Source organism: Poecilia reticulata, linkage group LG9 (assembly GCF_000633615.1).
Source record: "Poecilia reticulata strain Guanapo linkage group LG9, Guppy_female_1.0+MT, whole genome shotgun sequence".
NCBI lineage: Eukaryota > Metazoa > Chordata > Actinopteri > Cyprinodontiformes > Poeciliidae > Poecilia > Poecilia reticulata.
In genome coordinates, this window is record NC_024339.1 from 19,669,931 (window position 1) to 19,693,539 (window position 23,609).

General features: G+C 39.3%; 2 protein-coding genes across 2 annotated transcripts; both read right to left on the minus strand.

Moving 5' to 3' along the window:
* Window positions 1–363: 363 nt before the first annotated feature.
* Window positions 364–16,226, minus strand: pggt1b (protein geranylgeranyltransferase type I, beta subunit). Its single transcript, XM_008418430.2, has 9 exons — window positions 15,901–16,226; window positions 15,429–15,547; window positions 12,882–12,946; window positions 12,381–12,532; window positions 10,952–11,084; window positions 9,182–9,227; window positions 6,792–6,976; window positions 6,322–6,430; window positions 364–4,108 (listed from the first exon to the last, which is right to left on the minus strand). The coding sequence occupies exons 1-9, from the start codon at window positions 16,026–16,028 to the stop codon at window positions 3,942–3,944; spliced, it is 1,104 nt and encodes a 367-aa protein (XP_008416652.1). The 5' UTR covers window positions 16,029–16,226; the 3' UTR covers window positions 364–3,941.
* Window positions 16,227–16,292: 66 nt separating this feature from the next.
* Window positions 16,293–20,545, minus strand: ccdc112 (coiled-coil domain containing 112). The gene is made up of 14 exons (XM_008418431.2): window positions 20,444–20,545; window positions 20,051–20,169; window positions 19,539–19,660; window positions 19,070–19,159; window positions 18,734–18,809; window positions 18,292–18,409; window positions 18,072–18,188; window positions 17,846–17,983; window positions 17,543–17,664; window positions 17,322–17,448; window positions 17,016–17,183; window positions 16,714–16,812; window positions 16,504–16,622; window positions 16,293–16,425 (listed from the first exon to the last, which is right to left on the minus strand). Exons 1-14 carry the CDS (start codon window positions 20,501–20,503, stop codon window positions 16,395–16,397), a joined length of 1,506 nt encoding a protein of 501 aa, XP_008416653.1. The 5' UTR covers window positions 20,504–20,545; the 3' UTR covers window positions 16,293–16,394.
* Window positions 20,546–23,609: the final 3,064 nt, after the last annotated feature.

Here is a 23,609-nt window from a genome sequence, read left to right on the forward strand (position 1 = left end):
TTCTCGCTTTTTAGTCATTTGAAAAGATGAGTTGTGAAACAACGAACATCATAATTGTGGATATTGAAACTAAAAAAAAAAAGAATACGAAGATAATCTAAGAAAACAACTTAAGAACGTTAAAACTCTTAGTTTCTTGCTAGTTGTGTGGTTAATTGAAACCACACCTTGAATACCATCCTCATAGTGAAACACGGCAGTGGCAGCATCATGAAGCGAGGATCATTCTGAAATCATTTTATATCTTTCCATCCATTTTGGTCCATCACTACATATTCCGATAAAACTCTGAGGTTTGTGGTTGCATCACGAGGGTTTTACTTTTCCAAGGTACCATTTGACAACACAAAATGCACACAAATGTCAAAGTTAGTACACGTTTTATTTACCATAAATACAATTTCCGTGCCAAGCGAGAATCAGCATTAGTCCAAACTCGAAAAGCTGCACTTCAACAACACGTCACACACAGACACCTGCAGGTCCAGTTCTTCTGATGTAAAGACGTTCTGGTCACTTCCCCCCAGCAGAAGTCGCATCTTTATAGACATTTACATCCATCTACACCAACATTTCTATAAAGCATAGAAAAAATAAACTCCATTATATGTTTTATCTTTGTTACACAATTTATTGTTACAATATGTATAGCAGTGCTTCGTAAAACGGCATGTGGTGTTTTGGCTGCATCTCTTGGACAATCGTTTCACAGCTTTTGGAAGCACAAAGCAGTGCTGTCTTTATTTCATGCTGCTGGGACTGAGCTAAAATAATCATTTACTAGCACTGGTAAGTGCCACTCAGTATCCTGTCAAAATAAATCCCAACATATTTTTGGACGATACCAATCAGAGAGTAGCCTACTTATATCTGATCGTCACACATGTAAGCAACACATATCGTCCCGTAGAATCTAAACAAATATCCAGGTTGCACTTCCCTCTTCCTTTGTAGGTCAACTTGATATTCACTGTCATTTTTCGTAGAAGGATCCAAGCAAAAATCTAAAGTAGGCAATAAGAGAAGCGAACGAAAGCAAAGCATTCAGAGAGCAGCGACGGAAAACAATCCATTAGGCACAATAAGGAGGCAAGCTGGAGAAAGTGGCTTCACCATGTGACTTCATCTATGTACACAGACAAATAAAAGCCAAACTGGATCATTTTGGTAGGAAACCAAGAAGCAAACAGATTACTTACAGTGATCCAGTCAGCTTTATATTCAACTAAAGAGAACAGGCTTGTAGCATATAGGTAAAGAAAACAGTTACAGAGGGTTAAAATAGAAAAAAATCCACGCATTTCAGCAACATGTTTAAAAATGTCAAAGCGTTTTGTGGTAATGGTTTCTATGCATTATGTATACATAATAAAAAAACGGTAACATTATTTGAGAAAGAGAAATTGTTTCTGATCAGTGCAAAATAAACAATAACGCCGCACATTAGTTAAGAATCCTATTGTTTTCACACCAGAACCGAGGATTTTGTCTGGACTCAAAGAGCCGAATCCAGCCTCTGACAGCTTACTTTTAATAATAGATGGCTCACGTTATTTATTCATTCAGCTCTCCTCACATCTCCCCTTTCTTTTTCCCCCCTGACAGCAGAGCCAGCCTCAGTGTGTCTTCCTAAACGCAGTCACAGGCGCGTCTGCACATGGAGAAGAGCTGCAGGTAAACAGGCAGCAGACGGGCAGCTGTGTTTCTGACACGCTTTCAAAGCATCTCGTCACATGTCAACTCGGGGGAGCAGGTGCTACCTCACACTGTGGCCTCATTAAAAAAAAAGAAAAGGTGTCGCTTCAAGCAGCGATGTGTGAAAGCTGGAAATGTTTTCCTTGCTGCAAGACAGACGACTGATGTAAAGGCAAAAAGGTGGAAAGACTCCCTTTGCCAGGTCGTGAACGCCGTTTAGGACCTCAGCTCAAACACCTGCATAGAAGTCTGAATGAACTGAAAGCAAAGCTAGAAGTTCTTCTTACAGTCGGTTCTGATGGCGATCAACAGCTAAGAAGGGATCGTGTAAAGCCGTTTCTGCTTCCCGACATGTGGAGGTGCAGTCATGGCCATTGTTCTTTTATTTCATCCTGCATCCTTTCTGGAGTCGCGAACAAACAGCTCAAAGAACCGTTTTCCTCTCGTTAGGATGCCATTGTCTAATCTCCCCGTTGATTTCCAGCTGGATGCGACCTCACAGGGGAGGAGGAAGCAGGTGAATGAGTTTAGGTCAGAGGTCGTGGGGAGCCTCCCTGACACACTGCTGCTTATAAGAGGAGATTTGGATTTAATTTGGGAGGGGAGATTTACAGCGCTTGACAAAATTATTCATRCTYSTTTTTTTTTTTTTTTTTTTTTTTACAATTTTTGCACTACAACCAAACGTTGATGGAGAGGAAGGAAAATTACACGGTTTTCAAAATTATATATATATATTTTTAAAAATCTGAATTATGACACCCCTAAATAAAATATACTGCTACCAATCACCTTCAAAAGTAACTAAATTAAAAAATAAAAAAGATCACTGACAGGAGAAAATAAACCGTGGCAGCAACCAAGAGGCCCGGTGTGACTCTGGAGGAGCAGAAGGGTCCCACTGCTCAGGTGGGACAATCTGTATGAGCTTTTTCTCCGAACATGTGTGATCCTCACAGAAGAAGCCATGTTCGGAGTCTGACACAGAGCAAACATGTGGAAGAAAAGGCTCTGGTCGGATGAGACCAAAACTGAACTTTTAGGCTCACAAGCAAAAGGCGACATGTGATGGAAAAACCAAAGCTAAAACCCTAACACTTCACTAAGGATGATAAAACTAGTCAGGGTTGATGAAAGCCTCTTATTGGCAGCAAAACCCTTTAGACTTGGGGAAAGGAGGAGGAAAGCTGACACACAGCTACAAGTACAATTAAATATGTTGGAACATAGCGCTTTGATCTGTTAAAATGGCCCAGTCAAAGTCCAGAACTGCATCCAATGGAGAATCCAATGTTTGTAGGTGCTTTTCATCAAATATAAAGGAGATTAACACATTTTTCAAAGAGGAACTAAACAAACAGAACACAGAGAAATGCTCCGTACTTTAGATTTCTGAAAAAATATTGAAAACATTGTACAATTTTCCTTCCATTGCATAATTACGAGCCACGCAGGACGTGGTCTGTCAGATAAAATCCCTATAAAAAGGCTTCAAGTGAATCCTATTCCATAATCTTCTTAAAATACACAACTAATCAACAGCCGAGGTACATTTAGCCCCATTTCAAATGTCACCCGAGCCAGTTCCATTTTTATTTTAATCTCCTGATCTTTGAAAATTAAAGCCTGCAGTGGTGAAACCGGAGAACGTTGCGGCGAGAAGCTGAAGGGAGTAAACCTGTAGGGAGGATATCAGATTTCAAACTGAGGAGCCAGAGGTCACGACCCACTAAGACCTGATGCATCATGAGAGGCTCAAAACATTCAGCAGCTACGTGCGGACGGAAGCGCCAGGCAGGTTAGCAAAGCAGAGAAAAGGAAGTAAAGCAATACATCTTTGAAGAAAAGTGTCATAATTTAAAAAAAAAAAAGGCCATAAAATAAAGATGGAGGCATCTGACGTTTGTTCAAGTCTGCAGTGAATTACACTTTCTGGCACATTATTATATTGTATTTTCACAAACCGCACCGCATAACTTTATTAACAACTACTTGTTTCTTGTTTTCTTTTTTTTTTTTTTTTAAAGGCAGCAAAGAGGTGTGGCATATATTGCTCAACAAATAAGTTGCTTTAGATGGACTTTAAATGAGGTCCTCAAGTGTTTAAATCCTCGCAATTCCAAACAATTCAAACTTCTTGAGCAGCCAAGTATCTCTGAGACCCGGCAGAAGTCCAGCCGCCTTCGGCCGGTGACCGACAGCAGACGGCGTCTGCTCCAGAGTTAGCACAGTAAATCGTCCTGCTTTCACTGCCGTCCGATGCAGCTGCCGGTGTTGTCCCTCCACGTCTGCTGCAGCTGCTGGAGGTGCTGAAAGGCTCTCTGGGTGATGTTAAGAGCTGGGTGGACCTTCCTTAGGTCAGGCTCTCCGATCAGAGACAGGCCACACAGCCCCAAGTAGGCATGAAGAGGGTCTGGAGAGACGAAACCACGGACAAAAAGGGAGAAACCGGGTCAGAGCTGATAGCAGGAGTCCCTGCAGAAGCACCTGAACGTGACAGAGTTGGTACTTAGAATGGATGTTTGCTGATTGATTCAATCTATAAACTCATTGGACCCTTCAGCTGTCCCAAGGTTTGTAAGTTTGTCGTAATGAACCTTTAAGGACATGTGAATAATGCACGCTGCTTCGCCCCTAGCAGTGTCTCTCTCCCTCGGGACGAGGATAAAAGCTCCACAGGCCAGTAAGTGGAGCAGTAATTGAATTACAATGAAACGACAGATGATTGGACAGAGACGTTAGAAACCATCACGGAACCATTAGCTTCACCCATCAGGACTCGGACTCAAAGTTACACCAATGAGAACGTGGTTTCAAAAGGCCTCAATATTACAGTGACTTTCAATCCATGTTTAACATTGAGATACTTTTTAGAGACGTCCAGTGAGCCAGCCACATCCTGCAGGAAACGACTGACACAGGAGAAGCAAGTAATGTGAAACAATCAAGTAGCTGCAGAGTGCTTGGAGAGGATGAAGGGCGGCTTGCGCCACCCTCCACTTCACACCTACTTGCAAACGTGTTGTTGAGGTCAACATCCTCAGCAGCCACAGACATAACAGCAAAGGGGGGAAACTTCAACACGGATGTGATGAAGTCCTGGCCTGTAAGTGTCCGACTTTCATTAATCTGACTTTTTTTTTTAAAGCCAGTCTAGTCTATAAATAGCATTGGCAGCCAAATAGGCTTTTAGCCAAACTTTGGTGTTGCTTTAACAAACCAATTACTTAAGACTAAATTGAAGTCATCACTGCCAACAATCATATATAAACACCAAGTTTAAAATAAACTGTGGGTATTAATGAGTTGTGTCAGTAAAAGGATGTTTATGCTCCTCTCCTCCGTGGCATCTTTGCAGCCATCCACACAAGAGCAAAGCAAAACATTTATCCACCATCTCACCTCTGACTCGTAATTTTCCTTCAGATTTAACGACATATCAGACAGACAGGTACCATCTTGTTCAAAAATCTACTTTGTTGTTAAAACTCTCTAGTTTCTACACTTGTCTTTTATGGTTTTATATCTTAACACATTGCAAATAATACATTTTTCCCTTATCTACCAATCCTTACGAGACCTGGTCAGAGTTTCTTGTCAGCAACTTAAAAACAAAAATGTTCAATGAGGAAAACAAGTTTTGGAAAGGCAAAACAAACAAAAGTATGTCTTGATAAATTCATTTAGCTTGAGGAGTAAGAGCTAGACATTCAAGTATTACGTGAATTTTCTTTGTTCCACAGTTCTTCTCTTCAAGATGCTACAGAAACTTTAGATGTGAGGCAAATCAAGAAACAAGAGAAGAAGTCTGGCTGCTTTCTGTGACGTGTTGGATGACTGAGAATCTACACCAGTCTCTCCAATTGAAATTTAAGAGCTTTAACTAAAACCTTTTGCTATCTTTTGCTTTCTAGTCTCTTATTCTACATTTTAACACAGAATAAAGAATCTTCTAGCAACAAAACACCCGCAAAAAAACCCCAATCTAGAATCATTTTGATGCATCCATTGTCCCACATCCAAATAACCAACCCAGTTCCCACTGTAAAGGAAACATTTGTTCACTATTGTTTCCTTCTTCCATAAAACTCTTTTATTCATTTACATTCACAAGACTCGGTTCTTTCTGTTGTCCTCCCATCTGTCTGTCTGTGGTAACACGAGGAGCTCCGTCTGCCGTTTCCTCAGGCTACCTATAAACAATCGCCTCATCAATTACCCAGCATGAGGGCAGGTCAAAACACGACTGCTGAAGTCTAGGGTTACAGGAGATTCTTTTCCCACTGAGCTGAAGTAAAACTGGCCACCACAGCTCCACCCTGTTTCACTGCACCTGTGGAAGATGAGGCGCAAACTGTTCTGCTCAAAGAGAGGAAAATAAATGAACTGAAACTGCTTAGATCCACAACGGTTTTGTCCCTAATGTGAGATCTTTGAAGCTACAGGAAAATGACTAGGAAGCGCTACACAGACATTAAACACGCCATTCAGCGCCTGCTTTGCTCCTGTGGTTGTTACTGCACTATAAAAACACTGGGCATTTGTGTTTTATGGATGCAACAACCACAAAAAAATGCAGCATGGCGTTTCTACTGTAGGCGGTAGAAGTCAAGTGGCATCATTTACCTGGATGGCTGTCGGGCCACTTGGCAAAGCCGCCGACCAAACGATCCTGCGTGGACAGAATGAAGCTCCTGTTTTTCTCAAAGTGTGTGAACTGGAACACATCCAGGAGCTGGAGAAAAATACAAAACCCATCAAATGAAAACATTTTAAGAACTACAGATGTACCAATCAGGATTTTCTTGACTGATTCCGATTTCCAGAATCTTTTATATTTTTCTCAGACATCTTTCATAGACGTAGTTTTGAATCCATCAGTAAATTAAAAGATAATCTCCAAAAGGACATCAAACATTAATGGATTTATAGACTGATGACAGCAGAAGCTTTTAGTTTCAGCAAATCTCCACATTAAAGTTTGAGGTTTAAGGCTGCTTAAACCTCAAACTTGTTTCTGTAAATTTAGAGTGTAAGACACAGCAGGCACTGATTTATTATGTGACGAAGAAGGAAGACATCTCAGTGTTTGCTACCTCCAGCGTAGCTCCCACCCAGAAGGAGTAGCACGTATCCACGGGTTTGTTGGGACGTCCGTGGAAACCGCTCTGCTGCCTCATGATGCACCAGCGCCGGATCCTGTTCAGCTCCCTCGGATTCAGAGCCTCGTCCAGCCGGCCCATCAGGCACAGCGAGGCTATGGCACAGTACGTCCAACCACCTGGCACACAGGTCACCGAGTTATCACATAAAGCTGCAGTCTGGGGCGCACATCTGCTCACTATGAGTATTAATATCTCAGTCTTTAATAATTACAATAAATATACAAATGCATCTTTAAGGCGTTCTAAAAACAAGAGTTGGGAGCAGCCAATTCAAATGTAGGGATTAGTTTCTTTCATCTAAATCAAGTCAAAACCCCTAATACATATAATCACCATTTTTTTTCCACTTGTCATCAACAAACTTCTGGTGTAATTCAGGCTGGAAATTTTGATCAATCCTCAAGGCAAAACTCATTTAAATCAGTTTGCTTCCTGGAACACAACCGGCTTTGAATCATTCTCTATTAATTTCCATAAAAGCTTGGGATGTTGCTTTTGGGATGGAAACTTTTTAGGTAGTTAATATTTGCATTTCTTATCTCTTCAAAGGCCAATTTAGATGCGTGTGTGTGGGATTTATTGTGCTGTTGATGCACCCAGTGTCAAAGTTTGTTATTTATTCTTGCCACAACCTGATGCTGCCATCACCAACACAGTGATGGCAGCATGGTACAGGATGGTACAGGGGTTAGTAGGTTTTAACGCCCCACTTTCAATCATCAAACATACTTCTTGTCATTGTGGCGTAATAGCTCGATGATTGGCACATCGGGCTATAAAGCTCTGTCTCCAAGGGGAAGTAAAACTTGCTTTACTTGGAAATGACATTCTGGCAGTTTTGAGTTCATGGAAACTTGAGCGTTGCCTTGTTCCTGGGTTGGTCCCAAAACTACCAAACCAATTCAGTTTGGACCTTTTTCCAGGATGTACCCAAGCCGAAGCCACATTCCAGTAACTTTGCTCTTGGAAATCAGCAGTTTTTTAAACAAGTGACTCCTAATAACTTTTTTCAACTTGCGCAAATCTACAGATTACATTGAAAGTGCAGCTTCACACATTTAAATCTCTAATAATTTCTCAGACTTTTCCAATTTTCTGGTTAACGGTCAAATAATGACGTGTCAAATTATTTTTACTTCAACTCAACATAAATGTAACTACTTCTTCTGCTTTTGCTACATTACGCATTCTTGTTCACAAGGAGTGCAAGAAAACTTTATTTTATTTTAATTTAATCCTGAGGTCCTAACCTCCCCCTTACATGAAAGTTACAACAACGTATTTAATAAGAATGTAGAAAGATGTGGAGACATGTCTTTGCAATAAACTGTACATCCACTTGAAGGATTGTTTCTACTAGAATCTTAAGGTGAGGGGTGAACACCTGGTGGCTTCAGATAATTTGTTTTTCTAAACTCAGCTTCCTTTAGGCAGGGAGAAACATCGTCCATGGATACCAGTGTTGGGATCAGTGAAGTCGGATAAAACATCAACAACAAAAAAAGTAATAAATATACACTAAGGACTGAAATCGGATACATAAATCCAGTCTCGTGCCCAGACCCATGAGGTTCTATAATTTCATGTTTCACCTACATAACTGCACAGACATAACATCCCAGAAAAATGTGCTTGTGCACATTCAAAGCAACGCTGGGAGGTCCTGGCACTGAACGAGCACACACACCTCAAGGGTAGACCGGTAATGGGCCTCGACTAAGCATCTCTGCTGATTTGTAATCAGCCCTTTAGAGAGTTGGTAGGCTCAGCACAGCCTCACCGAAGCCTTTAATCACAGAACTCGAATTCAAAGCGAGAAGAAAATCACTTAGATCCAATAAAATTTGCCCCTTGAAGCAGTTGCAATTTAAAAAAAAAAATGTGTGTTTTAAGAGCACATCAGAGCTGGCAGGAATTTCATCTTCTCTGTACAACCAAGGTCATGCAGATATGTTGCTAAGTGCTGCTTTTGTTGCGTCGCGTGAAAACTTTCGTAAAAGAAAAACAAGGTCTAATTGGAGTGGGGGACAAATGATTGAAAACAATGTGCTGTATCCATAGCAACAGATCTGTAGAGATAATCCTTTATAAGCTGGGTTTTTTTTTCATGCCTTTTACAAGTATAACCCCCAACATATTGGTTATAATGTGTTCTGGATAGTTTGTAGTAAAAAAAATACTCAATGAAATAAAACAAAAAATGTTTTTAAATCATCAAACTTTTTCAGAATTTACTTGTTGCAACAGTGCATGTCCTTTCTTCTACTTATTTAAACTTAGTAGGATTTTACATTTATAACATCTAACATATTTGCACTCACCGTGAGACTCTCTCCCAGCTCCTTGGCCAAATGCATTGTCATACGACTATGGAGAAAATAGATTTAGAAATGATATTTGAATCAATAATAATTGATGTGGACACAAATCAGAGATTCTGAAGAGGAAGAACAACACAGCATACATGTTAGACTCCACACCAGAACAAAATAATATTTTTAAAAAATTACTACAAATAAAAAAGTGACGTATTGTTTTTAAAGATACACAGGTCAGATGCAGATTTTTGGTTTCTTTGAACTCCGACATGCTTACTGCAATTTTGATCGACTCTGATTAGGATCATTTTAACCGTAATACATTCCTAGATAAATATAGTAACTCTGTACTTGATTCAAAAACCTTGAACTTTATCTGACTAATGCATTATCCGACTTCGAAAGTGGATCAAATATTGTTGACTGTTGATTGAACTTCTATTACGATCAGCCTAAGTTTTGATCTATTTAATTAACAGGAAGAACATTCAGATGCTGCAGTATTTGATCCTCAGTTCAAAGAAAGAAAAAAATGGTAGATTTTCTTTTCTAGCCAGGTGATTGTTGCATCTCTAACTAAAATGAGAAATGTCATCAGAGAGAGCTGCAAAGTTCAACACATAACATGTGTAATACATAACATTACACCGTTATGTATTACAGTGCAATTTTTCTAAAAAAAAATAAGCAAGACAAAAATCCCCAAACAAAACAAAGTAATCGATGTGGTTGGAAAAGATTCCCACACATTGCGCTTGTCACAAGATGCATCACATACAGCCACTTCCTCATCCTCACATTTGTTATTGTTTGAAAAAAAAAAAAGAGACATCTCTGAGAAACTGATGACCCATTTTTAGATTTATCTCTAGAAATTTTTATTTCGCACAATCTACTTGCAATCTAGGACGCCTTTCTCTGTCTTTTATTAAATGAGGAAGGTTACCGCATTGACAATACATGAGTGTCATCTGTTTAAACCAGCTTTTTGTTAAAACAGGACACAAACAATAACAGAAGAAACGCAAACAGTCTGCGTTTATTTTGTACAGTTTCAGACAAAACATACAAGCTAAGCTAGAGGTGGTAGTCGACCGGGAAGAACAAATAACTCCCAGCTTGTTCCTGCTCTGATGACACTAAAGCAAAAATGGCTACTGCATGGATCCATCTCGACATGTGAGGCAGTTTCTGCTTTACCAAAATAAGCTTTAAGGTCACAATTTAAATGACTTTTCTAAACCAAACTAAACTTATTTTCTGACTTTTGTTGTGTATCCATGTCGAAAGGACACAAATAGATACGAATAAGCATGATACGAACACACCCATAAAACAACACGGACTCTGAAATGTTCAACTCGATACACGCTGAAGTTTCCCAGGTGACGTGTGCAGCTTAGGAGAAAGAGAAAATACTGCGCTTTGATGTGTCTAACGCCCAGAAATGCAAACAAAGCCAACAAAGTTGGGAAAATTGCAGTTTTTATTCTTTTCAACTGATGCAGAAAAAAAGCCTTCGCTGCAGCCTTCAGACGATGATAGATTACTCCATCTTCTCTAATTATTATAAATGAACTGTCTGCAAATGAACTGAGACCTTGTAACAGTTTGTGGGCTGTGTTTTTATTTTAATTTCACTTCTTTTGTTGCAGAAAAGAAAGGTTGGTGTCCACTGTGGGAGCGTTCACATCAGAACCATCTTGTTATTTTTATCCACTGAAGGAGGATCAGAAGCGACACACTTTATTTAACCTGTCAACACTCACTCACCAAACTTCCCCGGATGTACTCGATGGCCTTCTGGGTGTCCATGCCTGACCAGTCATCCAGCATGTAACAGATACAAGCTGCACAGTAGATAAACCGGATGTCATTCTCACTTCCTTCTGGCACGGCGTAGAAACTGAAAGCCAGACAAACAAACAAAAAAAAGCAGAATTACATAAAAAAAAAACTGTCTGGGTTCTGGTTTTATGCTTTCAGATTTAGGTTCTGACTGTTTGAAAACTACTTTATTTGGTGTAAATGACCAATAATTCAGGTGCGAAACTAACAAACATATGAAATAATTAGCCACAAGTGTCCAACTACAATGTGTTGCTTAAATCTATTAAACAAAATGAAACCCAACCCACATAGCCCTAATTTTTTTTAACCGCCCAAGTACTATGTCCCAAAGAGAGGCCGCCCAGGTCTCTCTTTGGGACAGACCTGTTATTCCAAGTGAGTGGAATAATGGTGAGGTTTTTAAGAAAACACCATGATAATAAGCAATTCATTATGAAAAAAAGAAAAAGAAAAGAAAAATAGAGGAGAGAAAGGACAAGGATACGACAGGCTGTTTCTGGGGTAACTATCTGGGTCCACCTCAGGGACCCTGGAGCAATTCGATTACCATAATAGAGGTTATAAACAAAGCCTCTGGACTGGAAAATCACTGCCAGGCATTTTGGGACAGACCTGCTGTAAGGAATGATGGTGGGATCGATTCCAGAGCGCAATCTCAACAACGGCCGCAATCTGCCAGGACTGGACATTTGGGATCATTACAGCGGCATTAAGAGCAATGTTTTTATTTAAAGTTAATGAAGTTTTAATTCAAATGCCACAATGCAATGCTGCTTATTGCTTCTCTCTTCATTACAGCGTTGAACCGCAGGGTATAAACGGTCATTTCCGTTTATTCGTCTCAAAGGACTTCTTTTGCTTTGGTTTTTGAACAAAGTTTTTATGGCAGCGCAGTACATCAGGCCACTAAGTTACACAAAAAGTTGCGCTTGAACTTGGACAACATCATGAAGCGAGGCGTAAACATTCAAGTCAGAACAGAGGAGAAGAAACGGTTCATTTCCTTTAGTCTACACACATCCTTAGTTGCCATGTTGGCACATTTTATCATCAGCTGATCTTCAACATAATCAGTGCGTTTCTGAGAAGAAGACCTCAGCAAAGATTTAGAAGAGAAGTCATGAACATCTGCACGCTAAAGCATGCAGCTGCTCCAGCTACTGGAGGACAGGAGATTGTGTCTCAAATTCACATATTTAGTTGCTTTTGAACTACAGAACACCCAAATGCAAGCTACAGTCAGACCGTGTTAAATCTGCGTTCAGATGGCTTCGGGTGCTTTTGAGTCAGAGTGAAAATGCCACAGTAAATAAGGATTTAGGTGCAAAAGTGAGCGAACGTGTGCGCCAACCTGCCGTCCTCCAGCTGCAGCACTTTCAGACCGGCCAGAATGGCCTCTTTGTTCACCCGACTCAGGTCGTCTCCGAGGATCAACAGGGAGCACAGGCCGGTGTAGGTCATGGCAACATGGCCACTGTCGTACGGATGGAGCACACCTGGACCCTGAGGACAACAACCGAGAGGGAAATCAGAGATGCAGCTGATGGCTGCAGACACACACAGACTATTTTGGAGATGACATTCACCATAGGCGTAGAAGAGTAGACTCTTCCCTGTTTAGTTTCATTTTTGAGAGACAAAAAACAAGCAAATCTCTCTCTCTCTTTTTTTAATTTCTAATAATACCCTTCATGACATTGGTCACTGTTGCTTTCCAAGGCTGGCACTCACAAATCTGCTACTCTATGGTATGGTATTTGCATCATTCTACTGAAGCAATAAATGATCAAGAAACTGATACTGAAAAAGAAAAAGCCACAGTACTCAAACTGAAAAACAATTCCGGTAGTACCTTCGTGCTGTAAGGAATCCCAATATGTGCTGATCCACGAAACCCCCCACGGTTCAGGTTGGATTCTGTAATGGGTCAGACAGAAATGAGAAATGATGGAATAAATGAGAAATGATGGAAATATTCAGAACAAGAGACAGGAAAAAAAAACAAAACAAAATCAGTCTTCTGATTTATGTTTTAAAGCCCTTCTGTTCATCGTATGACCTGCAGAAAAGGTTCTCATCAATACAACAGGAAAAGAGGAGTGCTCTGCTTCCACCTTCTGGCCATGACAGAAACACCAAGCCACATCAAAATGACAACAACATCACAGAAGCTTTGACATTTTCTATGCGATGACTGAACAACGAATGGACCAATATATTCATGTATCACATATCAGCCTTACAACAGCTCATCCTGCTACCCAACTTTATGCAAGACTTGGTAAAAATATGGCATCCGTCCTCTGTACTGAAGGAAAAGTAAATATTTTATTTTCCACCAACATATACAGAAACCCTGATGTCAATCCCCTGCATGTATACACAGATGAATTCAGTCAAACACCTGCATTTTACTGGAGACTAACATCCCACGTAAGCAAAATGCTTTCTGTAAGTCTTAATAGTTTGCTAAACAAGGGATTATCATACTAATGAATCATTAGTAAATAACATTTGTCTCTCAACTGTTTTTTCCCTCAGATCTAATGAGAAGAAGCCTGCCAGCCTCCCAACATATGGCTGCTGCAGAAATCCATCAAGCACAACTATCCCTCCATCATCTCTATTGATGTCTTCAATAATTAATGAAATGCGCTTCTCAACAGATGGCATGGAGTGGCTTGTCGGAGGCAAAAATATATAAATAAATAACATATCAGTCCCAAAACAAGTCATTAAAAGCCTGAGAGTCAAACTTTTCTTTGATGAACAGCTGTAAGGATGCACTGGGTTATCTACAGACAACTGAGGGCCAATAGCTGCCTGGAAATCTGCAGAGTGGGAAAAGAAACATGACAGACTTTAAAGTTTGACGAGTCGGAGGATGCAAAGACGACTACCTCAGTGTGAAACAAACTAACTTACAATAACTTAAAAGTAGAATCAGCATTTGAAAAAAGTGTAATAATTATCCATTACTAAAAACTTGCACTAAACTTGACATTAAACGCATCAACCAACAGGCTGCCATTTAATGCTCTTTTTTTTCTTCACCTTTATCAAGAATCGGATAAAAGTTGGAGAGGAATTTTAAATTACAGAAATTTAATTGCTTAATTTTCTAATTCCTTCAAAAGCCTACTACACTGATCAAATAATTAGCAGAAATTATTTTCCCTCTTTTATTTTATTTTTTTATATAAAGAAAGAAAACCTTAACTGAATCTAATTAAAATCCACCAGCCGGATCAAAAAGAAAATGTGAAATCAGTGTTTGGCCGATGAGGTGACAGGTGTTGAAGGGAAAACATGTCACTCCTCACAGGCATTCTTCAACTCACAGTGAGGAAACCCAACAGGTTCTTAAGTCAGAAGGAAACCACAGGCTGAGTCTAGATCCAGCTAGTTCTCAATGTGCCGTGTTTCTGGACACGCCCAGAAAAACCTCCAAACGGGTTACAAAAAAGTATAGAGTGCCAGAATCACGTCATTTGCCTCCAATCAATGAGGGGGAGCAGAGGCTGCAGTCCAAACTGAGATGACGGAGCTAAGCATCCCTATGTCAGAAATTCCGTACTTGGCCTCTTATTCAGTGACAACACTTTGATATTTAATCATTCTTTTACACTCGGTGATCAAAATCCGCGCCTGGAAACATCTAGGATGAAGCTCATTTACACAGCATGCTTCTAGGATCCTGTTCTTCCAGTCAAGGTCAACATCTCACCACTAAACGTGAGGGTCAGCAAGAAAAATCAAGAGATTTTACTTTTGGTGCAGCTTCTGCATTACCACACAAGATGCCCTAATCAGTCCACCCACCTCTCTCCTGCCATCACTGATTAATTAAATACAACATAGATTTTTACCAATAGCACATTTGAATCTATCCAAATTATTATTTTATTCTGAAAAGCATTTTCAGCAAAGTATGGAATAGCAAAGCATTAACATTATCAATACTGTTACTAAGCTATGACAAAAAATAATAATACACTCTATACATTTAAAGTTTCCCCCAGCATATTAAAAGCCTGGCGGGCCACCAGGCTTTACTTGTGCCCCACCAGGCTAAGTATTCATTATTTAAGATTTTTTTTTAATGTTTACTTCTTCTCAGACTTTATAGTTGGTGTTCAGGTGTTAATCTTCCAATAGCACATACTTATCAAGTGGTATTTTCAAATTTACTGTCAATTTTAAACATGTTTTAACTCAAAAACACAACAAGCCGCTGGATGAATGACTGCCTCTGCACCCTGTCACCGGGCTAAGCAAGTTTTCTGGAGGAAATTTATTTTTCATAAACCGACTTTGCAAATCATTTCATCTCACGTCGTTGCAATTAAATGAAAATAAAATTTTCATACAATCACATAAAAATAGACTTAACACTTACTATCCTGGGTGGGCAGCACTTGTTGTGAGTAAATCCACTCAATCATCACTTTACTATCCACCACCTCCAGGGCATCCAATACATCCAGACCAGACAGGGCAAAGAATAAAATAGATAACCTGGAATGAAAGCAGTTGATCTTACAATGTGCTCGTTTATTAAGTCCCCATATCAACATGTTTTATAGCTCATATATATTGTTTAAGAAACAATATAGATGCAAACCAAGCTGAAAATTAGGGTTCACTGAATGATAGACGTTAACATAGACATAGTTGGAAACAGGCTCATTCCATCAGGAAGAAAAGCTGCTATATAATCATACCCAGAAAACCTGAATGGTTAAATAAAGGCTAAGATGAGTTTTCTTTAATTAACTGAGGGCTAATGAATCACAGCTAGCTCCTCTGCTGTTCAGTTCCCCAACAAACCACAGTAACCAGAGCTCCCATGAGCCCTCTGGCGAACTCACCGGGTTGTTTCCAGCGACGCGTACCGCTCAGGTAACACCTGCAAGGTCCTCTGGAAGAATCGGACATGTCGGTCTCTCAAAAAGTCTATCTGCTCAAATTCTTCAAACTGGTTCTCTTCTTCCGCCATCTTTGTTTCCGCACCTATGGGGAATCTTTTCCGGTGCGTTTGCTTTTCAAAATAAAAGCCTATCCTAGGGGTTGAAGTTATGGGGACTGTATTTGTGATATTGACCGCTATCGCTATCGTAATTCATTGAGTATAGGTGGGTTAACGAATTTTTTTGTTGTTGTTGTTTTTTGCTTGGACTTTAATCTTGAATCTATTTCAGAGTATTTTTTGTCATACATCAACCCAGGGCAGGTCATATTTCTGTGATTTGTACATTTTATTTGTAAATACTTTACCATAACAACAAAAGTGTCAAAACAACAAAACAAATTTAAGTCAAAAAGAGGTTCCGGAAACTGTGGAAAACTGCAGGACATGGTGACATCAGAGCCCTTGTCTCCAAGAGGGGATGGCTCTGGAATAAAAATAGTAAAATATGTAATTACCTAAATGTTACTTATCAGAACTTGAAGTCAAGTCTACAGGTCCAGACCTGTGGAACACCTGCAGCATGGGTCCTTGTCCTGAAGGTTCAATGTGTTTCATCCTTTCCTCCCATCCTTTAGTGGGGCGAATCAGCCGGGAGGGGTCTCTGTTCACATGACCATCCATCTGAAGAAGAAAAACAAATTATTTCTCTGAGACTAATGACTGAAATCTAGTTTGAAATCTAGTTTGAAATCTTTCAGACTGGTCACTGCACCTTTTCCTTCAGGTTAGCTATGATTCTTTTCTGTCTTTCCTCTTCCTCCTTTTCCCTCAGTTGCCTCTCATGAAGCTTTGCCTCCACCTTGTGAAGATCCTGCCAAGGTGCAATCAAACTATGTATTTTGCAAAGTAAAGTTGATATCACACCTTCTTCTCGCTGAGCTCAAAGGAACCTGCTGTGTATTGTCTGAACGCTTTTTACTGCAAGTAATTTAATGAGAAAGTCTGAATTTGAGAGCAAAAACTTAAGCCTTATCTTTTGTTTTCATGTATTTCTAAGACTTTAGAACTTGATACCCTTTCACTGAAGCTTTTGATGACTTTCGTTGCCTCTCTTCGTTTCTCCTCCCTTTCCCTCTGTTCCTTCTCTCTTTTTCTCTTCTCCTGTTCCTCCTCTTTCTCGCGCTTCAATCGCAGACGCTCCTCAAGGGCCATCTTTAATTCCAGCTGGCGGCGGCGCTCCTCCTGATCAACAGAGATCATTTTGTTAAAAATAGGCATCTGCCCAGTAAAGCAACCTCATATTATGTGATTTTGATTACGAAAAGCAGTGCTGCAGTTAGAAAAAAACGTTTCGATGGCAAAATATGAACCGCTAAGCACCTTTTCTTGTCTTCTCCTGCGAATCTCCTCAGCCAGTTTCTGCTCTCCTTCTTCTTCCTCTTTTTGTTTTTTCTTTTTCTTCCATTCCTCCAGGCACCGTGCCACCTCCATCCTCTCCTCCTCAGTCCTGAAACATAAACGACTTAACTTAAGTCAAACAGTTTGCGTGAGTCAAATTTGAAACGTTTCTGATCTGAATTTATTCAGCCATTGATGCTCACTGCTGTTGCTCAGCCAAGTTCTTGGTCTTCCTCTCTTTGCTTTGTGCCTCCTCCATTTCCTCTTGAGTGTGGATCCTCGTCTGACGCTCTTTTTCTTTACTGGTTTTCCAGCGTTGAATAGCCTGGGTGGGACGGAAGAAAACTGTTAAAACTGGACAAAATACATGTAACGCAAAGACTCACGCATGACACATGCCAAACCCTGAAAAAAGAAGTTTGTTGAAATTAATTAATTACAAAGTAGTGCTTAAGTGTTACTTCCGCTAAACTCTAACATCATGCTTGGCCACATTTCTTCTCCACCTCTCTCTTTTGGTCCTGCAGGTGAAGCAGCTTCTGATGCCAGTCCTCGTGTTGCTGGACCTCCTCCTCTGTTTTGCTCGGCAGGTAGAGTCTGGCCTCTTTTCTGTAAGACGACCGCCCACCGTGCTTGATCCAGACCTGTCATTGTTAGAACAAAAAAGTCGCTCCACTAAAACTGTCAAAAGTAATAAATAAGTAATTAACGAAGCGACTTTGTATTTCTTACTCTTAAGAACGCTTGGTGATCAAACTGGTCCCAGCCTCCATGAGAACCTCCAGTCTTCTGCAGGAAATCCTCCAGAGCTTTGACCTCGGCAGGGAGATCTTTGTGGAAGGGGTTGATCTTAAAGAAAACAGAAGAAAAAAAACAGCCCGTCACCCTTTTTCCTTATTTAAGTGAGTGTCACAAACAACAAAGAAAAAACATAATGGTGTAAATTGAAAACCTTCAACGCAGGTAATTTAGGGTTTGACTTGACAAGAAGACTCCAGTTTTCAAACTTCTTCTCATAAGCAATAACTTCCTTCTTGTACATCCGCTCCTCCTTTGAATATTTCTCAAAGCTGAGAGAAAGCATGAAACATAAGGTTTGATTCCTTATAGTAATTTCATTTCACTACAAATAATCTCAGTTTATATATTAAGCTTTTTTTATTTCTATTTTCTCTACTTCCCAACATTCTTTGATATTCTTAAACTTGTTTCTCATAAGATGCACACTTTTCTTTTGTGTATACCGAGTGAATGTTGTGGCTTTCATACTAGTTTATGAAAGATTGTAAAGGACGCAGTTACATAACATCATTCATAAAAGGTAATATCCCCCCCCGCCCCCCATTTTCCAGGCTAAAGTGGTGTAAAGATGAATGTTTAGCAAATCTTTTTACCTTAAACACTGCTCCTCCTTTAGAGTATTTATCGACATTTCCACATCTAACATTATTTCTTTAAGTCTTCCAATCACTGGAAATACAAACAAAATTGCAGAAACAATATCAACAAACTGTCCCAAAAGACTTTAATTTTCACATCACTGACACTGCGTATGTTATTCTGAGGTTCAATTATTTAACTTGTAATATTATTTCACATATCAACCCAGAAAGTAGCTCAAATATTAATATTAATAATGACAAAAAAAATAATGTCTATAAGTTTTTCTAGGTAATGGACAACAACAACCGAGTTGCAGGTTCTTTAACAAGAAGAAATAAAAATCTCACATTCAGGAGACGGCCTGACATCAGTTAGGTGTTTCTGAAATTTCTTCACACCATTATTGATCTTCACTAGCTGTTTCTGAAGGATCATCTCTGAAGAAAAGGCATGATATTATATTTCAGTTAAAGCTGTACAATAGCATATTGAAACAGTCTGGTTTCTTTACCGGGTTTCTGCAAGTTTCAGGCACATTGAAGATACTTTACGAACGTCAACATTTAAATTCACGGTCTACACAAATTGCAGCTTCAGATAACTATTACTGATGAACGGTTTTACCAATCTACTTCTAACCGCTTGTACACATACTCTTTACCATGACGAAGGAGCTGATAAAGGATTTATTTCCTGAAGTGTTAAATCTATTTCGTTACAAGAGCAATCCATTCTTTTTCACATTGACTGCACATCCTAGTGTGAAACAGATGCCTATTAATGTGACAAAAGGAAAATCGGCTATAAATGACTTACTTTGAGCAAACCTATCTTTCTGTAATATTTTTTCATATTCCTCAAGTTCGTCAATGACATCCGTCCAGGCATTCTTTCTGCACAGAACAGTCACAGCTCTCTCTTTCTCGAATTTTTCAATCCTGTCAGGCAAAAGGCAAATAACCGACTTTTAAGTCAGTGGTTACATTTATAGGGCAGAGATACAGATTGTTCTTGTTTCAACTCCTTGTTAAATGTGTTTCTAAATCACAGGGTATGAATCTATGTCCCTTTAAGAACAACAGGCTCCCAAATTGCAGACAGCAGTCTAGATTACTGACCTAGCTGAAGATCGTATGTATCCATCCATCCAATATTGAGTCTAGTTAAGTCAGTATAAAGTATATAGAAAAATTTTATATATGTGATGAACTAAATAGTTTTGGGTGGATGAAATAATTTTTGAGTGGTACTTTTATATATCTGTTAGGCTTTAAGTGATTTGATTTATCCTTCATTGTATTACAAAATTTAAATCAAATTTCACTCACAACCTACTGTTCCTCTCTGCCTCCCGCAGAAAGCGACCGATTTCCTCCCTGTTCAGCCTTTCCTGCTTTCTTACCGTGTAAGACGCAGTGGTAGTGGGGGCAGAAGATTCTTGCTCATCCTAAATTCATTTTAAAACAACAAAAACAAATGAGCGTACGACTATTACAGTGAACGTAGTAAATTTTACTATCCTAAACGTCATGCAGTTTGCTCAAAATACTTTATTTAAATAATGACGAACGGCTAAAAATGCATTTTTTTTCCACAAACTACAGTATATATCGTGATAGTCATATATTTTCTTACGTTAGCACTCACTGACAGTTTAGCAACTTTGTCAATATCTACTAAGCAACACACTGTCTGTGCTTCAAAGAAAATAAGAAATGTACCTCGATAAAATCTGCCGTGAACTGTTCATCATCGAATAGAGCGGTTGCTAAGGCGGCCATGTTTGATTGAGAAAGCAAACAAAGCAAACTTTATTGAAAAAAAACCTGTTGTCAGGTAGCGCACTCCTGTTGTTTCTAGTTTTAACCAGCAGAGGACGCTGTTTGCCGCCAACGTCTTGCTCCGGCTCTGAATATTTGAGTAGAAATTGTCAACATTGTATTTTCGACAGTGTTGACACAAGAATCACTCTTCACTTTAATTTTTAGTCGTTTCTTGCATATAAAGTCAACCCGCTGGTTCACGTCATAGTTTTAAGCCACTCTCTGGTGGATTTACTGGTATGTTTGGACTATGGTCAAGTTGTAGGGTGCAGTTCTGATTCAACTTAAATTTTTTAATAGATGGGTCTCACATTTTCCTCAAGGAGATTCATTGTGTGCAGTGGTCAGGTCTTACTGTAGCCAAACTCCACCAAAACATGACGCCTCCAACTCTATACTTTTTTGTTGATATGAGGTACTGTCCCTTTAATGCTGCATTACTGTAGATTTATGTCAAACATCTCTTCTGTTTTGGTGTCCATATAATTCAGTTTTAGACCTATCTGAAATAACAAACATTGTTTCAAAAGTCCGTGTTTTTGTCCACGTTGTTTCTGACAAACTTCACTCTGAACATGTTTTTCTGAAGGACAAATCTGTCTTCCGAGTGAGAGTTGCATGGAGAGATCATGTAGTCTTTTTCCGATGTTTCAGACATTTCATTTCAACCACAGTGAAAGCCTCCAGCAGGCCCCACAATGTCATTTTTAAGGGTTTTTGCAGAATTATTTTAGCATCTCACTGTTTACTTTCAGGGTGAACCTATTTGGATGACCAGAGCTGGGTGTATTTACCATTGCTTTGAATTTTCTCCAATTGTAGACAATGAAGTGGCAGATTTTAAACTATTTTCAGGCCCTTAAGCTCTTTGGATCTTACTACAAGAGTCCAGGGCACAATAAACTAAATGTCTGGAGTATGAACAGAGTAAACGTTTTCTAAAATGCTCAGAAACTGTGTGATTCTAAACATTTTAGTGGCTTTATTTATTCCTCACCAGAATCAGCATGCTTAGTACATTTAACAGAAGCATTTTAAACAATATTTTCTTTGTTTCTTTTATTTTTTACCAGATTTTTAAAATTATTTTAAAAATATAAACAAGCTTTATGTGATTTAATCTAAAGCTTAAATCAGCTCTCCAACATGCCGTGCATCTGCTGTAAATGTTTTTTTTTTTTTTTATGGAAATGAAAAAATGGGCAAAACAGTTTGATCAGCTTGCAAGAGTATTGATTTATTTGTTGTAATTTGAATAAGAAAGAATCACTGCATTCAGAAAACCTCAGTCAGTTTTTAATTATGCAGAATTCTTCTTCTAAAATAGTAATGGTTACGTCTTGCATCGGTCTGTTTTATCTTTTCGACTTTTCTTGCAGTCACTGAACTGAACCAAGACGTCTTGAAATCAACAAATCAGATAGGTCTTTTATCTGATTTGCTCAATGAAATGGGTCTCTATTCTCTGTAACTAAACATTTTTTTGCTGCAGTTTGACTGGGTTCTCTTTGGAAATGTTTTTTATCATCACTCTCTATCTCTAACTCAGAAGCTTCAGAGTGCATCTTGACACAGCTCCATGGTTGGAGCCGCCTACACACCTCGGTCTCTTCAGTAACAGCTTATGCATTCTGCAGAGTCCTTGACTTTTTCTGTAACAGCTTTTTCATAATGGCCAACAGCTATAATTATTATGAGAGCTGGCGAAGTGACAGTCAGAGAGAAAATAGAAGTGTGTGGAGGGACTGCTGTATAAATAGCAACCTGTATCCATTATTGAGTGCAGATATTGGGGATGGTCTCTCCCATGGGCGCAGAGGCAGAGTTGTCGTCGCCACATAAATAGTAACTGCTCTCCTTAATGAAGAGTGTTACAATTTCCTGTCTCATCCTCCTCCAAGAGACTCGCTTAATTTGACGAAAGACACGATCTGATGGACTTTCTGCTGGTCGCTATAACAAATAAGGCAAACAGGAGGTAACAAAGCAGGGAGAATGCGAGTCAGACGTGTATGTGCGCCAAAATGGCAACGCAATAAAGCAACTGTAAACGAAAATATAATTATTTCTCCTGAGCAGGAATGTTATTTTTGGACTTCTGTTGCAGTGGCAAAAATCCAGCTATTACAGAACCTCACAGCTCACCTGTCAGTTTATTTAGTTAACACTTGACATAAAATGGACAGGTGGCTGCATGGCTTTTGTCACATACAAGCTGTGCAAAAATCTTCACATCCCTAAATCTTTTGCGATTATGTTAAAGCTACACATATTTTAGGGGATTGTGCAATGTGCACTTTTAGTGTCTGCATAATTGCATTTGTAAATTACTTCTCGGATGCAATATGATGTAATACTTCAGGAGCCGTGCAATAAATTTTTGTGCACCAATAAAATACTTGGTAATTTGGAAGGACTTTAATTGTACTTCATGCCAACAGCTGCTACACAGTTAGTCTTTAAAGTCTTTAAAGATCAAAAGGTTCCAGAAGAGAAGTCGGTGTGATGGTGGAAAAGACAGTGAGTAGTGAAGATAATGGTAGTTAATATTAATGAATATTGTCATTGCAATATTCAACACACACACACACACAAAAAACACATAAATGATGAAAGAAGTTACGGAGCACGGAGAGAAAACACGCAGGAGTCAGATCATGGGCGTTTCAGAAAAATGCAAGAATTCAGCAGGGAGTGAATGAGATCAAGGTGATGTGATTGTGGCATGGAGACCAGGTGAGTACGTTCAACAGAGTGCAGTGGGAGGAGAATCTATGCAGGGGACTGAAGGCAGACTTATTAGAGAAAACAGAGAAGAAATCTATATACAAATTAACAGGGAAAGGTTAAGAATAATGAACACAGAAAAATACACCCAAGAGAACCGTATGTAAAATAACTAATACAAAGAGAGGTAAATCTAAAAAAACCTAACCAAATTCAAATGAGAACCAAAACACAAATACCCAAAGAGTACGACAAAGAGCCATTTTAAGACTGGATGAGGTGCAGAGGTCAATACCTCTGGTGGAAGAATCTGTGGTACAGTCCACATAACCAGCTT